Here is a 20559-nt window from a genome sequence, read left to right on the forward strand (position 1 = left end):
CTGTAATGGAGCCGCTGTAATTATAGGTGGTCAAAGTCACCATTACATCAACGCATGGAGTTAATAATTAAGACTCTTGCAACGACACACTTAGACACATTCATACAACAAACTCTAGCCTACTTGTGTTTCCTTTTCTCTCCAATGCTTTAAATTCTTGAAATACAGGACTGTCTCAGAAAATTAGAATATTATGATAAAGTTCTTTATTTTCTGTAATGCAATTAAGAAAACAAAAATGTCATACATTCTGGATTCATTACACTGAAATATTGCAAGCCTTTTATGATTTTAATATTGCTGATTATGGTTTACAGTTTAAGATTAAGATTCCCAGAATATTCTAATTTTTTGAGATAGGATATTTGAGTTTTCTTAAACTGTAAGCCATGATCAGCAATATTAAAATAATAAAAGGCTTGCAATATTTCAGTTGATTTGTAATGAATCCAGAATGTATGACATTTTTGCATTAAAGAAAATAAAGGACTTTATAATAATAAAATAAAGGCCCAAAAAAGTAAGCTCAGCTGACTCCCTGATAATACTGAGTGAATGTATGTTTTTTAGTCAGCAGAGGTTTTTTTTTCATCCCTTATGACACTTCCAGGATGACAATAGCAAGATCAATCTGTGTCATGTTGTCAGAGTAGTTCAGGAAGTATGAGAGATCCTTCTCACACATGGATGGACCTCCATTGCTGGAGAAGACTTTCCTGAGACCAAAACAACATCTCTATGAAAAATACATGGAAATACACTATTGCAAAGGCCAACTGAATGCATAATCACAGGTAAATGTTTTCCAACAAAATATTAATGACCGTTTTTGGTCGGGCAGTGCATCTACATTACATTATCTCATCAGTAACTGGTGGTATGGTCTCCAGAAATCTTTAAAAGTCCATCATGAATGTTGTTTTTTGCAGCCTGGCAACAACTGTGGGGACAACATCACATGTAGCATCGGCAGGAAACTCAGAGCCAGCACTGCAACATCTGGGGTGCAGTCAGAGATGCTCCTTCACAGCCATATATCCGGGATTACACCATCTGGAATCCTGCAGAGTCCTCAAACTGCATCTTTGCTGTCTATCTGAAGTGTTTTGTCCACCTGTGTCATCTGAAAATCCATGTGGAGAGACACTAGAGTTGTGACCATGACCCTGCAGCCACACCTTGAAAAACACAAAACACCTGCTGTGTCCGATCAATGCTACAAGCTCATTCATCCCACTCCCTATGATCAAGATAAAAAAGGTCAGAGCCTCTTAGTGTTTGTTCTGTATTTGTCTCCTGTTTTAATTCAATTTAATTTTATTCATATTGCGTCTATCACGATACAAGTTGTCTCAAGGTGCTTTCCATTGACCCAGAACTTGACCCCAGAGCAATTATTACATAAACACTGCCAGGTAAAAGCCTTAAGCCAAACGGTGATAAGAAAAAACCTCCCCTTTAGGAGGGAAGAAAACTTGAGCAAGACCTGGATCATACTGAAGAACAGAGAGAGGAGAGAAAAATATCAAGGTGAGATTCTGCAACCAGTGGGAATCTCTTATCTCCACGATCTGGGACCGAACTCCATCTTCCAAAATGACAACGCTCGCCCCCCACAGAGCACGTTTATCAGAGACTTCCTCCACTGTGCTCCACTGAACACTTGTGGGATGAGCTTGGGTGCATTCATGCCAGAGTGACCAACACAACTGAAGGTTGAAGGATGAGACGCCATCCCACAGCAATGTGTGACCAGCATAAGGAGGTGGTGCCAGGCGGTTGTGGCTGCGTTTGGTTCTTCCACGTGCTGCTGGCTCCTGATTATTAAATAGATAAATCACTAACATTTGTTGTTTCTTCAAATTTAAAACATCCAATCCACCAAACAAGAGTCAGTGGCTAAATAAGCTGTTCGGATTTGGTTGAGAGGATTTGGATAATTTTTCATAAGCGCAACACACACACACACTCAGCTCTGCTGCTCATCCCACAAATAAATGGTTCTTACAAATGTGGCGCCATTTAAAAGGGAAATAAACAGGCTTAGCAACAGTACAAGATTTATTAAGAAGCATTATTACAACAAAGAAATACTTTACCAAACACAAACCTTTTGTGCTAAGTTGAGTTATTTGGTCATAGATGGGTTTTCATGTACTTTCCTGGAGGTGTCCAGCTCAGCATCGCAGGATAACACCATTATCACCCGTACGCCCCACCAAGCTGGCTCTGGTCCTGCTGATCTCAGGAAATCAAATCTAATTTTGGTTGCTATGCTGCACGATCAGAGGTGGGTAGTAACGAGTTACATTTACTCCGTTACATTTACTTGAGTACGTTTTGGGAAATGTTGTACTTTTAGGAGTAGTTTTGAATCACTATACTTTTTACTTGAGTAGATTTGTGAAGAAGAAACTGTTCCTCTTACTCCGCTACATTAGGCTACGTTGAGCTCGTTCCTTTTATTCGCGTACGCGTCAATCTCATGCCATCACTAGGTGATTCTTTGGGAAAAATGTTTGTTTTTGCATGTTTTGTCACATATACACAGACTCAAACACACACATTATATTTATACGAGTTCATGGGCTTGTTCTAGTTCTGCCTGGTTAAAAAAGAAAAGTACAAAGGCTTGAAATTTTGTGCTACTTTCGCTTAATTTATTTTTTATTCTGTTATTAATTTATTGTGTAAATCTAAATAAATCATTTAGATTCATCAATAAATCTATTGACAAGATTTTTTCTACACGGCGTGCTGGGACAGGGGAACCGGCCTGTCCAGATGGGACATTCTTGGCGGGGTACACTATGGACAGTTGGAACAAATGGAGAGTGGTGTGTCTTGGGGTGCTGGATATGGAAGACGTGGAGGACGTCTATATCTTCACGGGCATGACGGTGGGCCTGGTGATCCTAGGGCTTGGCGGGGTCTGGATGCTACAAAAGTTGAGAAAAGTGAGAGCTGATCAGGCAAAGCTGCTCTCTGGCCTCGCTGACATCCAGGGGAGACTGACCAGTGTATGGTCGGATGTGTCCAAAGCTCGTGAGGAGATGAAGTCAGTACGAGGGGAGGGGGCAAAGGCTGTGGCAGCTAGAGAGCCAGAGGACAGCGACTAATCAAAATCTGCATTGACACACGCACCTCCATTGCAAATTGGATTGCATGCAAAAAGAGACTTGGACATAAAAATAACTGAACAGTGGACACAGTAGTAAATCACAGGAACGGTGATCAGGATGAGTGGACTGGACACGTGTACAAACATACATGCTATCTGGACTGTGAAGGATGAAATTAGACAAATTGCTATGTGGTAAACTATGTATCTTACTGAATTCTGTTGTTGATGTGATCATGAATCTTACATAGAACGGGGCGGGACTTTGATAAGCGTCAGCTTCTCCCGTACCCTTTTCGTCATGTGCTGAGTATGCAATGTATAATGTTCTGGAGATGAAATGTGTCTATATAAACATGCCGGAATAAACGAAATAATAATTTATTTTATTATTTCTTCTTCCTTTATTAGTCCCACAACGGGGACATTCTTTCTCTGCATTTAACCCATCTCTAATTAGACTAGAGAGCAGTGGGCTGCCATATGAACGGCGCCCGGGATTTATTAAAGTACTTGAATTTACTTTATTCTTATTTTAATTTAAACAATTTTTTATTTTTCATTAATTTTAATTATTTTATTTTATTGATTTAATTTGCCTTAAGATGATTATTTTGTACTTTTGTCTGTTTGAAAGGTTGTGTTAAAAAAATAAATCAGACGTTACTCAACAGTTACTCAGTACTTGAGTAGTTTTTTCACCAAGTACATTTTTACTTTTACTCAAGTAATTATTTAGATGACTACTTTTTACTTCTACTTGAGTCACATTATTCTGAAGTAACAGTACTTTTACTTGAGTACATTTTTGGCTACTCTACCCACCTCTGTGGACAATTCACTTTCGTCTTAAAACCATGAATGCTGCACTCAATTACGAATCTGTGCTTTCAACGCAGGTATAAGGAAGCTACTTAAATAGTGAAGGGTGTTTTTAAAAGATCACCCATTTTATAATCTCTTCACATTACGAGTTTCATCTCATGAAACACTTTTTCTGATCCCCACGAGAGTGAAAGTGATGCTGCCCTAAAGTAACCAAAAGGGGCAAAGTCATTCTACAGTAGAAAACAGTTTAATAAGGTCTTCATAAGCACAGCTGTCGCCTACAAGGCTTTTAGTCCGCTGGTTCTTGTAGTCGCTCTGTCTGGGGTGATCAGGTGGCCTTGTCCTCGCCCCCCGTGATAAAGAGGTGAACAGACTTGTTTGAGTGCAGCATCTGTCCAGCTCGCTGTGCTCCGGTGATGGCAGCCAACTTGTGAGCGTCGTAGCGGGAGTAGAGGGCAGTGCAGGTCCAGCTGGCCTCCTCGGCCTGGCCTCCTGCTGCCAGCATGTTGCACACCTCGCTGTAGAAGTGGGGGAAGGAGGGCAGGCCGTAAAAGATCAGGTTCTGAATCCCTTTGATGGTGTACCTGGATGAAATAAGGAACAGATCGAGGTTAAAAAACGCAGAACATTTCTGTGATTCCAACATTTACAGCATATCACCAACATCAAGTGACTATATGAGCAGAGGTGTCAAAAGTATTCACATTCATTACTCAGGTAGAAGTATAGATACTAGAGTTTAAAAATACTCCTGTAGAAGTTGAAGTATCAACTCAAGTTTTTTACTCAAGTAAAAGTATAAAAGTACTGGTTTCAAAACTACTTAAAGTATAAAAGTAAAAGTAATGTAAGAAGGAAAAAAGCCATTGAGGACAAAAGCCATTGAAAATGAATGCATCTTAGTATAATGCAAATATATTAAAGAAGCATATATGTGTACTATTGAGCATTAACATGTGTTTCAGAGAGCAGGAGATATGATGACTAGTTGCCTATAAGTATTGTAATGGTGCAAAAAGTCAAACTTCAGAGGCATGTTATCATTTATCCTAACCTTTATTGGAATGTACATCCAAGTTTAGTTGCAGGAATCTGAGGGAACGGATGTAAGAACAAAACTGGACAAGAACATCTGAAACAACCACAACCAAATTCACTCTATCCGGATGGAGCAATTTAACTGGATAGTTTTTTTTTAAAGGCCGAAATGAAATAGTTTTTTTTTTAAATGTAAGGAGTAAAAAGTACAGATAATTGCGTGAAAATGTAAGGAGTAAAAGTAAAAAGTCGTCTGAAAAATAATTACTCCAGTGAAGTATAGATAACCAAAATTTCTAATTAAGGTAACGAAGTATTTGTACTTTGTTACTTGACACCTCTATATGAGTAAAGTAAGAGATTTAACTTTGAACTCTTTTTAGTTATCATCACCTGTGATATATTACCTGCAAACTGTGATGCAGATCAATTCCTTTAAGGTCTTAACACTGAATGGCATTGAAATAATTCCCAGAATCCTCAGCAGCTGTTTTCCTTTTGCCTAAACATGACCTTGTGGTTGCTAAGGTCCAGTTTTACGAACAATTAAAATCTCTACGTAATGAGCAACCCCAGTATTGGCAGCATGTGACACAGAGATCATTAATGTGATGTCTAATTACACAAAGCATGATGCACATGTAGCACTGGGGCTCCAAAAGGGCAGAAAAGGTCTGATTAATTTCTGGAAACTTTCCGAGGGAAGTTTTTCCCGGGAATTTAGGAAACATTAATACCGTACATCAAATGCAGGTTTACTTATGCCATAATATAATCAAAATGTACCTCACTTAATGATGTCCACAGGCTCAAATGTGGGGCCTCAATAATCCAGGGTTACAGAAAGCACATGTGCATGTGACGGAGGAATGCAAAGTGCATATAGAGCCTAATTACACTTGCAGTAAACAGTGTGCCATGATTGAGGAATGCCATACTTAAAAGGAACTTGAGGCCGGATTGAGGCAGGATTTATGAAATAAATTCGTAAATGTTTTAAGTTTTCTCGTAATAATGTCAGATGAAGCGTTCCAAACCAAAAAGAATGAGCCCTCTAGTGTATCTCTCCGTTGCCTTGAACAGGCTGTGTGCTGCAAAATGTGCTGCAATTCGGGGGCCAAATTTCCCGCGCTGGGCTGCGGATGTGACGTCACATGACGCTGCATGCGCGTTCTCCCCGTTCTCCCGTGCCGGCTTCGCTGTTGGCTGCAGTACCCCCAACGGCCGTCGTGGTGAAGGGTGGCGCTAGAGAGTCTAATTTCTTAAAAGGAGCCTCATGCTCCTTTAAGTGTTAAGTGTACTTGCATTTTTGTTTTTTTTTTAGTCAAGAATATGCCAAAATATATATAATCCCCAACGATATCTCAAATAAATTCTGTTAACTCCCATGGAAAGTTTCCAACTTCAAACTAAAATTAAATTGGCAATGGTCAAGTTAGCGTCAATAAAGACAAATGCAACTAAGTGGCGAAGTGAACACATGATAAGAAAGACAGGAATGCAGCGTGAAACATAAAACCAGCACTAGGAATCTACTGCTACGTTCTACGCACAAACGGAATTTGCTCTTCCTTCAGCTACTTGCCATCATAAATCATGTATTAGTGATAAACTCCACATGGTTCATGTTGTTTGAAGTCTGTGACCGATCAAAACCTGCTCCGCTCACTCTGGTGGTTTCTGCTGGCAGTAGGAGCCGACGATGGCTGGACCACCGAGAGACGTCTTAAGCAAACAACATTTTCTTTATTCTGATTGAAAAAAGCTTGAAGCAACTAGAATTTGTGAAATTCTGGTTGTTTGAGTTTGGCCGAGGATTACATGGAGGTGTCCAACACCCAAATGTGCTCAGCATTTATGGAGGCATGACTGTGTGCAGACCAGCAGCAACTGCACCACCGACACTCAAGAGACTTCAGGCTGTCACAACATTAATTCAAGCAGATATGCATTCCTAAAGTGTAATATATGTCAGATGCAGATAAATTATCATTTTAAAGGATTATTTCACCAAATGCAGGTCATTGTGTGTAATGGTAGGTCCGTTTTCTCCACCTGCCAGCTACTGTGGCAGGTAAATACAACATATATAATTCATAAATAAGCAGTTTTCTGTCACCTGGAGCTGTTACCTGAGACAACGGGTTACCATACAAATTAAATTAAAGTATAATTAATTAGCAAAAGAAAATAACTGTCATTTTTTTGTCACTTTCTTTACATAAAAATATTGGGCTAATAAATAACAGGAGGTAAATGATATGCAAAGCCTGTGAAGAGGAGTGTATGAAAATGGTAAATCCTGTAACTGGTTACAATCTAGTTTGGGTTTGTTCGGCGTGCTGTGAGCAGGCGCTCGAGTCAAATGACGTTAACAGCCAACGTGCCGAATACATGTTAAAAAAATGTATCCAGGGAAGTTGGGATGTCAAGACTCCTAACTGAAGATGGCACAGATGGAGAAGATGGCCTTAATGTTTAGAAATATCAATTAAATCACTAAAATAATTGACTAATGGCAATGCATGGAAACTCTCTTTCTATTATTTCACAAATTAATTAAATATAATATGCAATAATGAGGGATTAAATACAAACTAAAAGGACAGATTTTCACTATCCCACTCCCCTTGCACACAAATATCTGAAAGGACATACAGATGAAGAAGAAAAAAGAAGACAAGACTGACCTTTTGTAGAAGTGGAAGCGCTCCGTAAAGAGCATGAACCGTTTTTCCCCTTTCTGGAAGAAGTGCCGGCCTCGGGAAACCTCCGACTTGCTGGAATACTCGCAGATGCTGGTAAAGTTGATCTCCTCTTTCTTCATGTAGTTTCGCAAACGGATGTAGTCGAAATAGGATGGGATGTAGATCAGAGTGTGGGACATGACAGAGTCCTTGTACTGAGGCAGCACCTTATCGATGAAGAACTGAAACCTTCAAGCAGAACAGGAAGGAAAAAGCGTGAAACAAGTGTTAAAGCATGTTTAATAAAATGGACAGCGAACAAAATTCAGCTGTCAGGATTTTACGAGGTGTAATAAAACAGTTTCTCTAAAAATACAAAGAACTTTAAAGAAAGGAAAATGCAAAAAAAAAACAAAAAAAAACAAAAGTAACTGAATAAATGTGACATTAATTAAAATAAATTATCTTCTCACAGCTGATTTTGGTCTCCTATCCATCTTCATTCTACTTGATCTGTGTGACCTTTGACACCATCTTACACACCATGCTTCTGACAGGCTTCGTGCTATTGGCATCTCACACAAAATCCTTCACCTGACACTCCCAGTTACCACCGGGGTGCCTCAGGGTTCTGTCCTGGGATCCTTGCTTGTCAGAATGTATTTACTTGCACTGGGTTTTATTTTTTTAAAGCATCTAATTCATTTTCACTACTATGCAGATGACACTCATCTCCACCAAACCTTCACCCTTCCTCTCTCTTCCCCTACTGACTGCCTAGCTGAAATAAAATCATGGTTCACATCCAAGTTCCTTAAATTAAATAGTGATAAAACTGAAATATTATTTGTTGGTACCAAGTCAACCTTAAACAAACTTCATAGTTTTACTATACCCACTGATAATTGTAGCATCTCTACCACCTCTAAGGTTCAGACCAGGGGTCGGCAACCCAAAATGTTGAAAGAGCCATATTGGACCAAAAACAAATATGTCTGGAGCCGCAAAAAATGAAAAGTCTTGTATAAGCCTTAGAATGAAGGCAACACATGCTGCATGTTTCTATATTAGTTATAGTTGGGGGAAGATTTTATTTTTAATTATGCACTTCAGGAAAAAAGTCGAAATGTTGAGAAAAAAGTCAAAATGTCGAGGAAAAAGTCAAAATGTTGAGAAAAAAGTCAAAACGTCAAGAAAAAAGTCGAAATAGCGAGAAAAAAGTCGAGAAAAAAGTCGAAATGGCGAGAAAAAGGTCAAAATGGCAAGAAAAAAGTCAAAATGTTGAGAAAAATGTCAAAATGTCGAGAAAAAAGTCAAAATGTGGAGAAAAAAGTCAATGTCGAGAAAAAAGTCGAAATGTCGTGAAAAAAGTCGAAATGTCGCGAAAAAAGTCAAAATTTCGAGAAAAAAGTCAAAATGTCGAGATTAATGTTGAAGTACAATCTCGAGAAAAAAGTCAAAATTTCGAGAAAAAAGACGAGAAAAAAGTCGAAATGGCGAGAAAAAGGTCAAAATGGCAAGAAAAAAGTCAAAATGTTGAGAAAAATGTCAAAATGTCGAGAAAAGAGTCAAAATGTCGAGAAAAAAGTCAAATGTGGAGAAAAAAGTCAATGTCGAGAAAAAAGTCGAAATGTCGTGAAAAAAGTCGAAATGTCGTGAAAAAAGTCAAAATTTCGAGAAAAAAGTCAAAATGTCGAGATTAATGTTGAAGTACAATCTCGAGAAAAAAGTCAAAATTTCGAGAAAAAAGACGAGAAAAAAGTCGAAATGGCGAGAAAAAGGTCAAAATGGCAAGAAAAAAGTCAAAATGTTGAGAAAAATGTCAAAATGTCGAGAAAAGAGTCAAAATGTCGAGAAAAAAGTCAAATGTGGAGAAAAAAGTCAATGTCGAGAAAAAAGTCGAAATGTCGTGAAAAAAGTCGAAATGTCGTGAAAAAAGTCAAAATTTCGAGAAAAAAGTCAAAATGTCGAGATTAATGTTGAAGTACAATCTCGAGAAAAAAGTCAAAATTTCGAGAAAAAAGACGAAATGTCGAGATTAAAAAGGAAAGGAAAAAGGAAGAAAAAAAAAGAAAAAGGAAAAGAAAAAAAGGAAAAAAAAGAGAGAGAGAAAAAAAAAAGTTCAAACATTTTTGAAAAAGCTCCAGGGAGCCACCAGGGCGGCGCTAAAGAGCCGCATGCGGCTCTAGAGCCGCGAGTTGCTGACTCCTGGTTTAGACTCTGGGTGTCAAGCTCGATAGCACATTCTCTTTCACTTTTCACATTACTTATGTAATCGGCTTATTATACTTCTATCTCCGTGGCATCAACTGCTTAGTTACAACCTTCCCTAACAGCTCACACAGCTGTCGTAGCGGTTCACAGTCTCTCCACTTCTAGGCTCGATTACTGCAATTTCACTTCTGTTTGGTCGTCCTCAGAAAACTCTTCATAAACTCTTACTTGTTCAGAATTGAGCAGTGCGAATCATTACCAGGACCCCATCCACCTGTCAGATCACACCTGTCATGCCACTGACTCCCAGTAATATTCTGTATCCAATACAAAACATTACTGTTCATCTACAAGGCCATCCATAACCCCTCCCCTCCATATCTCTCCATAACTACCTGTACCTTCAAATCCTCCTCATCTATTCCCTCACAAGCAGAGAGCTTGTCTCACAACCGTGGAGGCTCTAACTCACCCCCCGATATTCATCACATTGATACACTTACCGGTACTAACTTTAATTCTCAACGAATAAATCATCTGTTCAGGGTTTCCTACTCTGTCTGAGAGTGAGAGTCTGAACAGATGTCTGCACAGATAACGTGAGCAGTTGATGCTATGAGCATTATCTTTACTTGTCCATTTATCATCAGTATTATCTGCTAATTATCGATATAGTGCCTGTATTTTATTTGTTATTCTGCACGCTACTTGTATCTCTACGGTGACTTTGAGTGTCACAGAAGGCGACTATAAATAAAATGTATTATCATTATGATTATTAAATACGATGATGATGTAGTACTTCTTTTTGTTTTGTTTTTTAAGTAACTTACCGAGCATCATGATCAATAAAGCTGTCAGAGGGAAACATCTGAAACACATGAGGCAGCTGAACCAGAACCTGACAGATGAGACCCGTCTTCTGAATGTTCTTAGTGGCAATCTGAGACAAAAAAAAACAGAAAAAGAATTAAATGAAAATCTACATCTTCAGGCACTACACGTTTGTTTGTTTAGCTCAATTCAACAACAACAAGTTGATTTAAAGTGCTTTACAGAGACATTAAAACATCATGATTGTTATGTTTGTGCCATGTGTGTGTGTCAATTTAAACAAAAAAGAAAGAAAGAACAACGTTTTGAAACTCAAGCTTAAAAAGTAACAGTGCGGGTTTGGTACTTTATTCAGACCCCGATTTAAATACACTGAGTGTTTCAGCTGATCTGAGGTTTTCTGGGAGTTTGTTCCAGATTTGTGCAGCATAAAAGCTGAATGCAGCTTCTCTATGTCTGGTTCTGACTCTGGGGAACTGATAAAAAAAATGGATCCAGATGACCTGAGGGGTCTGAAGGATCATACCGGGTCAGGAGGTCAGTGATGTGTTCTGGTCCTGGACCATTCAGAGCTTTATAGACCAGCATCAGAACTTTAAAGATGCTGTTACAATAATCAAGGTATTAAAGTTGAATGCATGGAGTCGTATTTCAGTGCTTCCTGTTCTTCAAGTACGTTTTGAATCAGTTCCGGAGAGACCCGCCCAGTTCTCCAGTCGTTTGAGTAAAATATTGTTGTCAACTGTATCAAATGAAACACTAACATCCTGTAAAATTAATATCCTAATCGCATTGGACCCTGGACCTGCAGTATTGCTGATATTACACATCAGTTCCACGCATTTGCACTGGATAAGTGAAGTCTGTGTTTTAATGTGATTTATAAACATTGATCCCAGAAGCGACGTCCAGGCATGGCATTTTATTAAACGATTACCTTTTATTTAACATTAAATTTGAATATTGAGTTAAAAGCATCTTAACAGACACTCAACAGTTAGATTTCAGTGATGACGCATCACAAGTTTCCATGGTAACAGTAAACTTAAGGGTGAAGGTAACCGGTTCTGGAGTTTTCATTGAAGCCCTAAAGGTTTTTATCTGTCAGAGAGGCTTTGAGCATGATGAAAGACAAAAAGTTTCTTCTTGAGTGATGCAGCCACGTGTGTCTTCATCTCGTTCTCGTTCTTCTGCTGATCTGGACTTTTTATAAGTCTCTGTGTGAAGCTTAATGTTGATTACCGTAATTTCTTTATGTTTATCAGCTACAAATCTCAGATCATTTTACTATACGAGTTCTAACATTCTATCTCACTATGGACTGCAATTGCAAAAATTAGGGCAGAAAGAGGCAGAAAAGATAACATGGTAATAAAAAAAAAAAACAATTCCACCCCGCACATCATTGAATAACTGACCTGTGCATTAATACTGGACTAAAATTATCTCATGACCTCTGTGTCTGGGCTGTATTTCCTTTGCGTCTTGTTGAGATTGTCTTTTTATAGCTTAAATGCAGCTACTTTCAATGATTCTGGGAACCCACCTGACATTAAAGACACGTTCACAATCTGTAACATGCAGCTGTTAAACCGCAGTAAAGAGTTAACTATCAATCCTGGATGTCGTAAACAACAGTACAGCCGTGTATCAAAGAGACTGCACTGGTTCTCACTACTAAAGTCCACCATGTTACACCACACTCACGGCTGGCAAAGGCCAAAGTAGTTTCTCTGACGTGTAGAAATGTCATATAGGATTCAAACTAGGAATGGGTGATATTTTACCGTTCACGATATACAGTCAAAAAAATTCCCCACGGTAAGAATTTGTAAATTCGCGGTAAAAACGATAAATTCCCGTTGATGACGTTTTTGTGTAACATGGCGGAAGGCGGATCTGAGAGCGAGGAGCTCGTTGTTAAACGAGGCTCCAGCTCCGTTATCTGGAACTGGTTTGGATTTAAAAAGAGAGACGAGGAGCAAACATCATCTATTATGTGCAGAGTCTGCAAAAACAGAGGGAAATGGTTGATACATTTTGATATAACGTTTGACTATTACGAAAAAAAATTGCAATAGTATCTAATTTGTGGCATGTTCCAACCACAGATTAATTTACACATTTTATTTATATTAGAAGAGGTCATCACTGATTGGATTTTATTTTCAGTGAACTTTTATTTATTTGTCCCGTTTCTTTATTTATCAGGTTGTATTTTTTTCTACTTTGTGATTTTATAAGCTAAGAAAACTTGAAGGACAATGGTACTTTTGCTGTTTGCACTGTTATCCTGCTGTGTAAGCCATACAGTTTGAATAAATGTTGAATCGGTTCTTACATTTCAAACTTGTTTCATTTGAGTCATTACAGTTTTGCAGTACAGGTGTACTCATTTAATTGTTTTTTATCAATTCAATTTAATTGGTGTAGTTTAGTAGCATTTAGTATTCTTTTAGAGCAGTGTTTTGGGGGCTCCAAAGACTGAATGTGGTGATAGATTTATAGTTACAAAGGTGGAGTTGAATTGGTATTTTTTATCGTTATCGGGATAAATGCCAGAAATTATCGTGATACATTTTTTAGTCCATACTGCCCATCCCTAATTCAAACCATCTACAATTACGCTGCAGCTTGACTGACGACAAGAACCCAATAGAAATGACAGATTTCCTGAGCAACGGACAGGTCAGTGTGGCCACTGGTTCCCCCCCAGAGGATGAACTCTGGTCGTCAGGTCATCTCTGCACCACAGTAAACTCACAGTCTTGTCTAAGTGTGTTACGTGTCTGCAGCAGCGCACCTGTCCTCTGTAGTTGGAACAGTGTTTGGTGAGAACGTTGTTGATCTGCGGGTCCTGGATGGAGCTGAACACCAGCGTCTGTCTGTAGTGTTTGGCCCAGTTGCTGAGGTTCCACATCCTCACCCTGGAGAAGTCGACCCCATGGGAGTCCAGAGGTTGCAGGTTCAAGTGCTGCATCACATGCTGGTGGGGGAAGACAAGACACAAACACAGGGAGAAGTTAAGACCTCAACAATATTACCTGCTTTACTCTTTCCCCGAATGTTTTTCTTTGACTGGCACAATTCCTGGGTGATACTTTATTTTATTTATGTAAATATCCATCTGTAAATATCCGTCTGTTATTTTTTTATATACTAGTATTTCTTATTATTTATTTTTCTTATTATTATTGTATATACCAGTTTACTGTTTATAGTGTGTTATTATTACTGTGTTATTACTATTTCTATTGATGCCTCTTGTTTTTGCACTATCCCCTTTGCTGCTGTAAACTGCAAATTTCCCCTTCTGTGGGACTATTAAAGGATTATCTTATCTTATCTTATTTATCTTCCCAATGCATTAATATCCATTTCCTTGTACAGGAAGTTACATTAGACATTAATGTTAGAAAACTTGATTTATTTTTGAATTAGTGCCAGAAGATAAACACATTATAAAAGTGGTTTAACTTGTGTTTAAGCTGCCTTAAGCATTAATAGTTGTCTGCCCTCCTTTACTAGTTAAGTTTTTAATGCAGAAAAGTGAAAGAGGATCGAGTGAACATTTCCCACTGCACAGCCGAGTCACAACGTTGGGACGTTGTATTAAATACAAGTGCCAGCCAGGTCTCTTTCCTCATATACATGTCTCAACATCTCATAAAAGGAGTTTTATAAATAACTCCAGCAGAAGATGCAAGGGTTCCTCCGGCATAACACATTAAAAACGGTCTGTTGATCCATATAAACCCAACTGTTGAGAGATAATTAAGATTGTTTTTGATGGTACTAGATGTAGCAAAACTATACCAACCCACTCCAGGTTCTCACACATTTTTAACTCTGGAGCAGGCTACCCTGGTGTTCTGACCAATGTATTTCACTCTTCCCCCACATCCAAAATAGTAAAATATATTACTATAGAGTTTTGACGCTTGATGGATTTTGACTCTAATTGCATTCGAATCCACATCAAACGTCTAAACTGGGTTAACCAAGTCAACCATGCTGCAGTTGCAAAGTCAGAAACTTTTCCAAACGTCGGACTGTTTGCTGCTGCCAGTCATGCTCAGCAACACTAATCCATAACAACGGGACTGCGTATATGTCCGACTTAATGTGAGCAAAATAAGACATAACTGTAACAAACATTTGGCCAAGCATTTGCTTTGCTGATGCGAGTAGCGGCAACGCTGACTTCTCATCTCGGGACACCTGAGGTTTCTCAAACTTCCTGAGATAGGATTCCGACCTCAGGAGGCGTTTTAGTTGAAACTTCCAACCAAGAACTTGGATATTACAAATCCAGAGGACTCTTAATTTGAATCGTTGGGCGGCAGCACCAACCCCGGCTCCTCCAAGTGTTGTTGGTTCAACATGGAAACATAAATCACCTTAGATGTGAAACCTCCACAAACTAGTATCGAGTGTCTTTTAAGTTTTTCCTTGCCACTGTTTGGCGAGAGGTTTTTCTCTCGCAAGGGGAGTTTTTACTTGCCATCTTTTATGTAATGATCGCTCAGGTGTCATGCTTTGGGTCTCTGGAAAACACCTAGAGGCAATTCCAATTGTAATAAATGCTATATAAATTAGGCCTGTGTTGAAAAAAAATTCCCAATTCTAAGTCGATTCTCATATTAATTCCTAAAAATCGATTCATATGTCTAAAGATCGATTTTTTTTTTTTTATTATTTTTTTTTTTTTTCATCATTACATTACAACTTTTGGTTCGTTTTTTGTTTATCCCCAAAAAAGTTATGTTTTGTTGGACACGAGAATAACTGGTGGCATGTTTTTGCCTTTAAATATGTTTAAAGGTATGAAAACATTAAAGTGTTAGGTTATAATTGCATAAATTGTCTATAATTCATTACTTTATATACTGTCTTGGGGTTACATTTGCAAAAAATGTTAAAAACCAAATTCTCAAAAATTAAAAACCAAAATAGACCGAAAAAGGAACAAATAAAAATGGAATGTGGGAAAAATTAAAACTGATTTCATCCGTCTCTGTTTCCTCCCTGGATCTGTTTGATAATTCTGACCCACATGTTGTTTCTGAAAGCAGTTCTATCAGCATTCTGGGAGCTGATTGGTCCTTACAGCATCATTAGCTGCAATACTTGCTGTTTAATCTCAATATAATACTAATATCAATATGTTGCATAACTACACAGTCATATAATTCATGCAACAGCTCAAAAAACTGTTTTAATAACACTAACCCAAATCAATATCGGAATTGAATCGAATCGGATCGAATCAAATCTTGATAATCGATTCTGAATCTTAAGAATCGGAATCGAATTGATTCTTGACATTTGAATCGATCCCCAGCCCTAATATAAATAACATTGAATTGAATTGAGTGGAACGTGTGTGTGGGGGAAGAAAGCAACGTCTCCACTTTCAATGAGAATGATCAGGTCAGACAGATGCCGACATTCTTTATGTTTCCTGAGAAGGTGGAAACTCACCAAAACATGCTCCCAGTTTTGCATGAGGAAGACATCTGCTTGGTCCAACACCACCAGCTCGATGGACGACAGGAAGTCAAAGTCCCTGTTCTTCTCTCCTTCTGCTCCCAGCACAGTTCGAAGACCAAGTGGAGATGCAATAATGATGTCTGAGGAGTAAAAGGGGGCGTAAAGACGCATGCTGCCCCTGATGATGGACACTCCTGGAGGGGGACATGGCAGAGCAGCGAGACGTCAGGAACATCGGTTCAGGGGGCCCTTAAAAAGCAAACATACATTGGTCTGGACTGTACCTATCCTGAAGTGATCGTCTACGTTCCCTGAGAAGACGGCGTGGTAATCGTCAGGTCTGTGCAGGTTGGGGGGCTTGTCATCGGCTTCCTCTCCAAACTCCCCTTTGAACTTCTTCTTGTTGCTGACTACGATGGTCTTGCCTTTGCTCTCCATGAGGCTGATGAGTGTGTGGATGACTTGCAGCGCTCTGCCCCGGAATGGAACGAGGATCAGGACCTGCCACAGCAATCACAGTTATTACCCTGCAGCAGCTGCACAGACCTCATATCTCTTAATGTCTTCTACAACTACAGCAGCTGGGGACCACAGCACCTCAAGATGAGGCCTTTCAGGCCTTTTCATGAGGGGTTGATGAGTTTAACGTTACTCTGTCAAATCAACATTTAATCTCACGTAAAATCAGTCATTATTGCTTGCTTCCTGCTGCAAGCAAAAACTCTGGCAAGGCACTGAAAATAGTGATTTCTCTATTTTATTGTATTATTTTTGGATCTTTGAAGCACTTTTAAATGACGTACGGTAAATAATTTTTTAAATTATGTATCTAAATAATATATTTTAAAGAGTGGGTGGTCAACATATAAGGATATTTTTTATATATTGCATTATTAGTTTGCCATCACTTTTGTGTAGTTATACTTTTTGTTTTTGTATGTTAATCTTGTGTTCTTTATAACACACGAAATTTTAATAACTTCGGTGGAGGCTTCAAATAAGCCCTTTGGGTTCATTGCCTCTTCCTGCACCTATAGTATTTATAATTGATATTTCCAGTATATTTTTAAAACTGTGCAAAACAATAAACTAAACTAAACTAATTATTCATTTCTGATCAGTGTCTTTCATTGAACATGAATATAAATTGATTTAATAAAGTTCATTTTGTCTATGGATTTAAAATTGAATTTGCTAATTCTTTTTGTCCGGAAAAAGGAATTAGCAAATTAAAATAAATATAAATTGTTGTTGTCGTAGATTTATTTTATATTTTATATATTTTATATTTATTTAGATATATTTATCTCTTCTTTTATAAAACGACAGTAAAATGAAAAAAAAAAAGAAAAAAAATTCTAACTGAAGGAAAACTCTAACTGCATATTTTACTTCCTTACCTTGGGCCTGGTCAGTCCTTGGTCTCTGGGTTCCTCCTGCAGCGCAGCTGCACCTTTAGACTTGGTCTGTTTTTGCTCTCTCAGTTGGGCGTTGTGGGCCAGGACTTGGGCGTTGGCCTTCAGGACATGGTTGAGCACATGGAGGCAGTAAGCACTGCGCACATGTGGGCCCTGCTTCAGAGGACACGTCTCTGGGTAGTAGAGATCCCTGTACGTCCCCATGAGGGCCAGTAACTCCAGCTGCAGTGGGCTAATCTCCCCAGATACTCCTTTAGGACTGGATGTCTGGTTCAGATCCTTCCAACTCGTCTCCAAACGTTTGTGAAAAACTGGGAGGTTCGTTTCCTTTTGTGGGCCAACGGGACCAAACATGTCATGGGGATTGGTGCAGAGAAGATTTCCCAACTTTGGCCACTTTGAGTAAGAGAAATAAGGATGGAAACTGTGAGTGTAATTTATTCTAAAGGGAAACTTGTTCAATGATTTTAAAGTGTTGTGTTATTACCGCAATCTGAGTTTTGATTTTGCTGCCAGATGTTATCTTCTGTACATCCTCTTCAGTAAGTTCTGTATCCAAGTGCTGGAAAAACATGTCTGCAAGTACAGAATCAAAATCATATGAGCAAACCGTTTAATTTGAAGAATAAAACCACTCTAAATAGACTTTTAAAGGGGGGCAGGAAGTCATATTTAGAAAAAAAAAAGGTTTCAGTGAAGAGCGGTTGCTCCTTTTCTTACCTTTGCTGTTGTCGTGTGCAGCGTCTTCAGCCTCCTCCTGTTCTCCGTCCATGAAGTTGCTTTCCAGACAAAACTCAGACTCATGCTTCTTGTCGACAAACTCTTCATCTCCCGCCTCCACCTTTTCTTTATTTTCTGTATCTTCATCTGCATCTGCCTCTGCATCTGCTGGTTTCTCTTCACCAATTTCCTCTTCTTCTTCCTCCCCACTTTCAACCCCTGCTTCATCAATGCCCTCGGCTGTGAAAAGGACAAATGTTTTCAATAAAATGTTGGTTTTCCAAACAGAAGTGTTTGGGAATAAATATTTCACCTTCAACAAGCAAGTCCTCCTCTTCCTCTTCATCAGTGCTTTCATCCTCCTCACTCAGAGCTTCCTCTGTGGGTTGACTTAGAGTTGAGAGAAGCTTCTGGTAGGCTGTTTTCTGCTCTGGTTCCTCCTCCTCTTCTTCTCCGTCCAGCTGATCAGACTCTATGTCAGATTGTTCTGGACTTGGAGGCTACATCAGAAGCGAGAGGAGAAAAGAGGCAGAACCGCCAGTTAAAAGGCGCTTTCTTTCCAGCACCCTCTACCAGGGGACCTCCCATGATGCACTTGGAACTTTTCTCACTCTGATAACTTAAATCTCCATGTTGTCAAATAGCACTATGACTGGTATTAACTTTGGGGCCCAATATTACTGCGTTTCATCCTCTACGTTTATGGGTCATGTTGGATCATCAAAAACAGAGAACGCAAATCGATCTGACAATAAAATGGTCAAGTTGACGAGTGATGACAGCAGCGCTTCAACCAGTTAAACCAACATGCACATCACAACACATCAATATTCTTCCCATGCTCCCTGGATAAAAAGCAAAGAATAGTTTTAGTTTAAGACAGAGTGTTAAGATTGAGGGGATTGATTTATTTACCGTACATCTAAGCACTGTAATTTATTAATTTATCTAAAGTTAATACTCCACTCTTTGACAATTCATGATTGAAAAGTAAAAGCGCAGTTAAATGTATTTTCCCCACTTATCACTAAATAACTTATAAATATTCAAGTTAGGTTGCAAAAACATTAATATTTTGCATTGAATATCATTTGTAATTGCACCACTTTCATTTTCAGTCAGTGTTAGTTGGCATTAATAGCAGGATTCATCACATGCACAATGTTACTCACCAGTTCCACAATTTCCAGCCTTTCTGGTCTTTCATTTACCCTGTTGAAAAAGAGTAAATGCAGGTTCTTAGACAAAAAAGGCAGAAACAAGTAATAATATTGTACTAAGATACTATTGTATGGGTTACTGTTATAAAACAAAAATCACTATAAAGTGTTGCAGCAAAAAGCCTTTTGTAAAGTATATGCAGAGTAGCAACTCAATGACAACCCCAAGTCTAACCATCTCATGTATTTACTTCATGTATTACTGTAATATCTGCAGTAATGATGGTGTTTATATGTTGTAGGTCCAACACAGCCGCAAGCTTCTTAACATTTTCAGTACTATCAGTACTTTTCATAATAATAACAGATATACTTTTAATAAACCACGTGTTTCGTGTAGTTTCTGCACCGCAGAGGACTGAATGGCACCGAGCTAATACGCTAACATATCGTTTATATTTTCTTAAAGACGGATCCCATCCCTCTGTGGTGCTTACGCATCGTGGAAGGGATGCTCCTCTCCAAACTCCTTCAGGTGTTTTTTCTGTTTTTTGGATAAATTAGTGAAAACTTGATTTTTCTGCCTTCGTTTCCCCATGTTGTTGTGATGAGCCGGGTCCACACGTGTGCTGCAACTCTTCTTCGTTGGTGGTTGTGTAGGAGCTCGGAGGACCGACATCAGTGTGACGCCACCTAACGGACAAGAGCGAAACTGCAGGGTTATTTCCCCCTTTGACTAACGAATAACTTTTTTTCCTTGATATAATCAACGTGAACATGAGGGGGAAACTCATGTTTGGGATGACGACAGCAAGAACAAATATTAAAAAGAGATGTACATCAGTTAAGGCTAGATAAATTTGGAATAGTTGTGACAACGACCTAAAAATGTGCAGTTCTATCTTCAAGTTTAAGGAAATGTTTAAAGAAAATACTGTAAATAAATATAAAACACTATAATTATAAAGTATAATATCAAAAACATTCTAGAATGTGAAACGTCAATTTTAAATTTTGTCTTACTTATTTTTGTCTTCTTTACGTAT

General features: G+C 38.6%; 1 protein-coding gene across 1 annotated transcript; it reads right to left on the reverse strand.

Annotated features, from left to right (window-relative positions):
- Positions 1–2076: 2076 nt before the first annotated feature.
- On the reverse strand, positions 2077–20147 carry utp25 (UTP25 small subunit processor component). The gene is made up of 12 exons (XM_061744032.1): positions 20011–20147; positions 19526–19565; positions 18667–18853; positions 18354–18593; positions 18121–18209; positions 17616–18029; positions 16500–16716; positions 16207–16409; positions 13526–13708; positions 10722–10831; positions 7678–7923; positions 2077–4533 (listed from the first exon to the last, which is right to left on the reverse strand). The coding sequence occupies exons 1-12, from the start codon at positions 20109–20111 to the stop codon at positions 4278–4280; spliced, it is 2286 nt and encodes a 761-aa protein (XP_061600016.1). The 5' UTR covers positions 20112–20147; the 3' UTR covers positions 2077–4277.
- Positions 20148–20559: the final 412 nt, after the last annotated feature.

The sequence above is a fragment of the Cololabis saira genome, chromosome 16 (genome assembly GCF_033807715.1).
Source record: "Cololabis saira isolate AMF1-May2022 chromosome 16, fColSai1.1, whole genome shotgun sequence".
Lineage (NCBI taxonomy): Eukaryota > Metazoa > Chordata > Actinopteri > Beloniformes > Belonidae > Cololabis > Cololabis saira.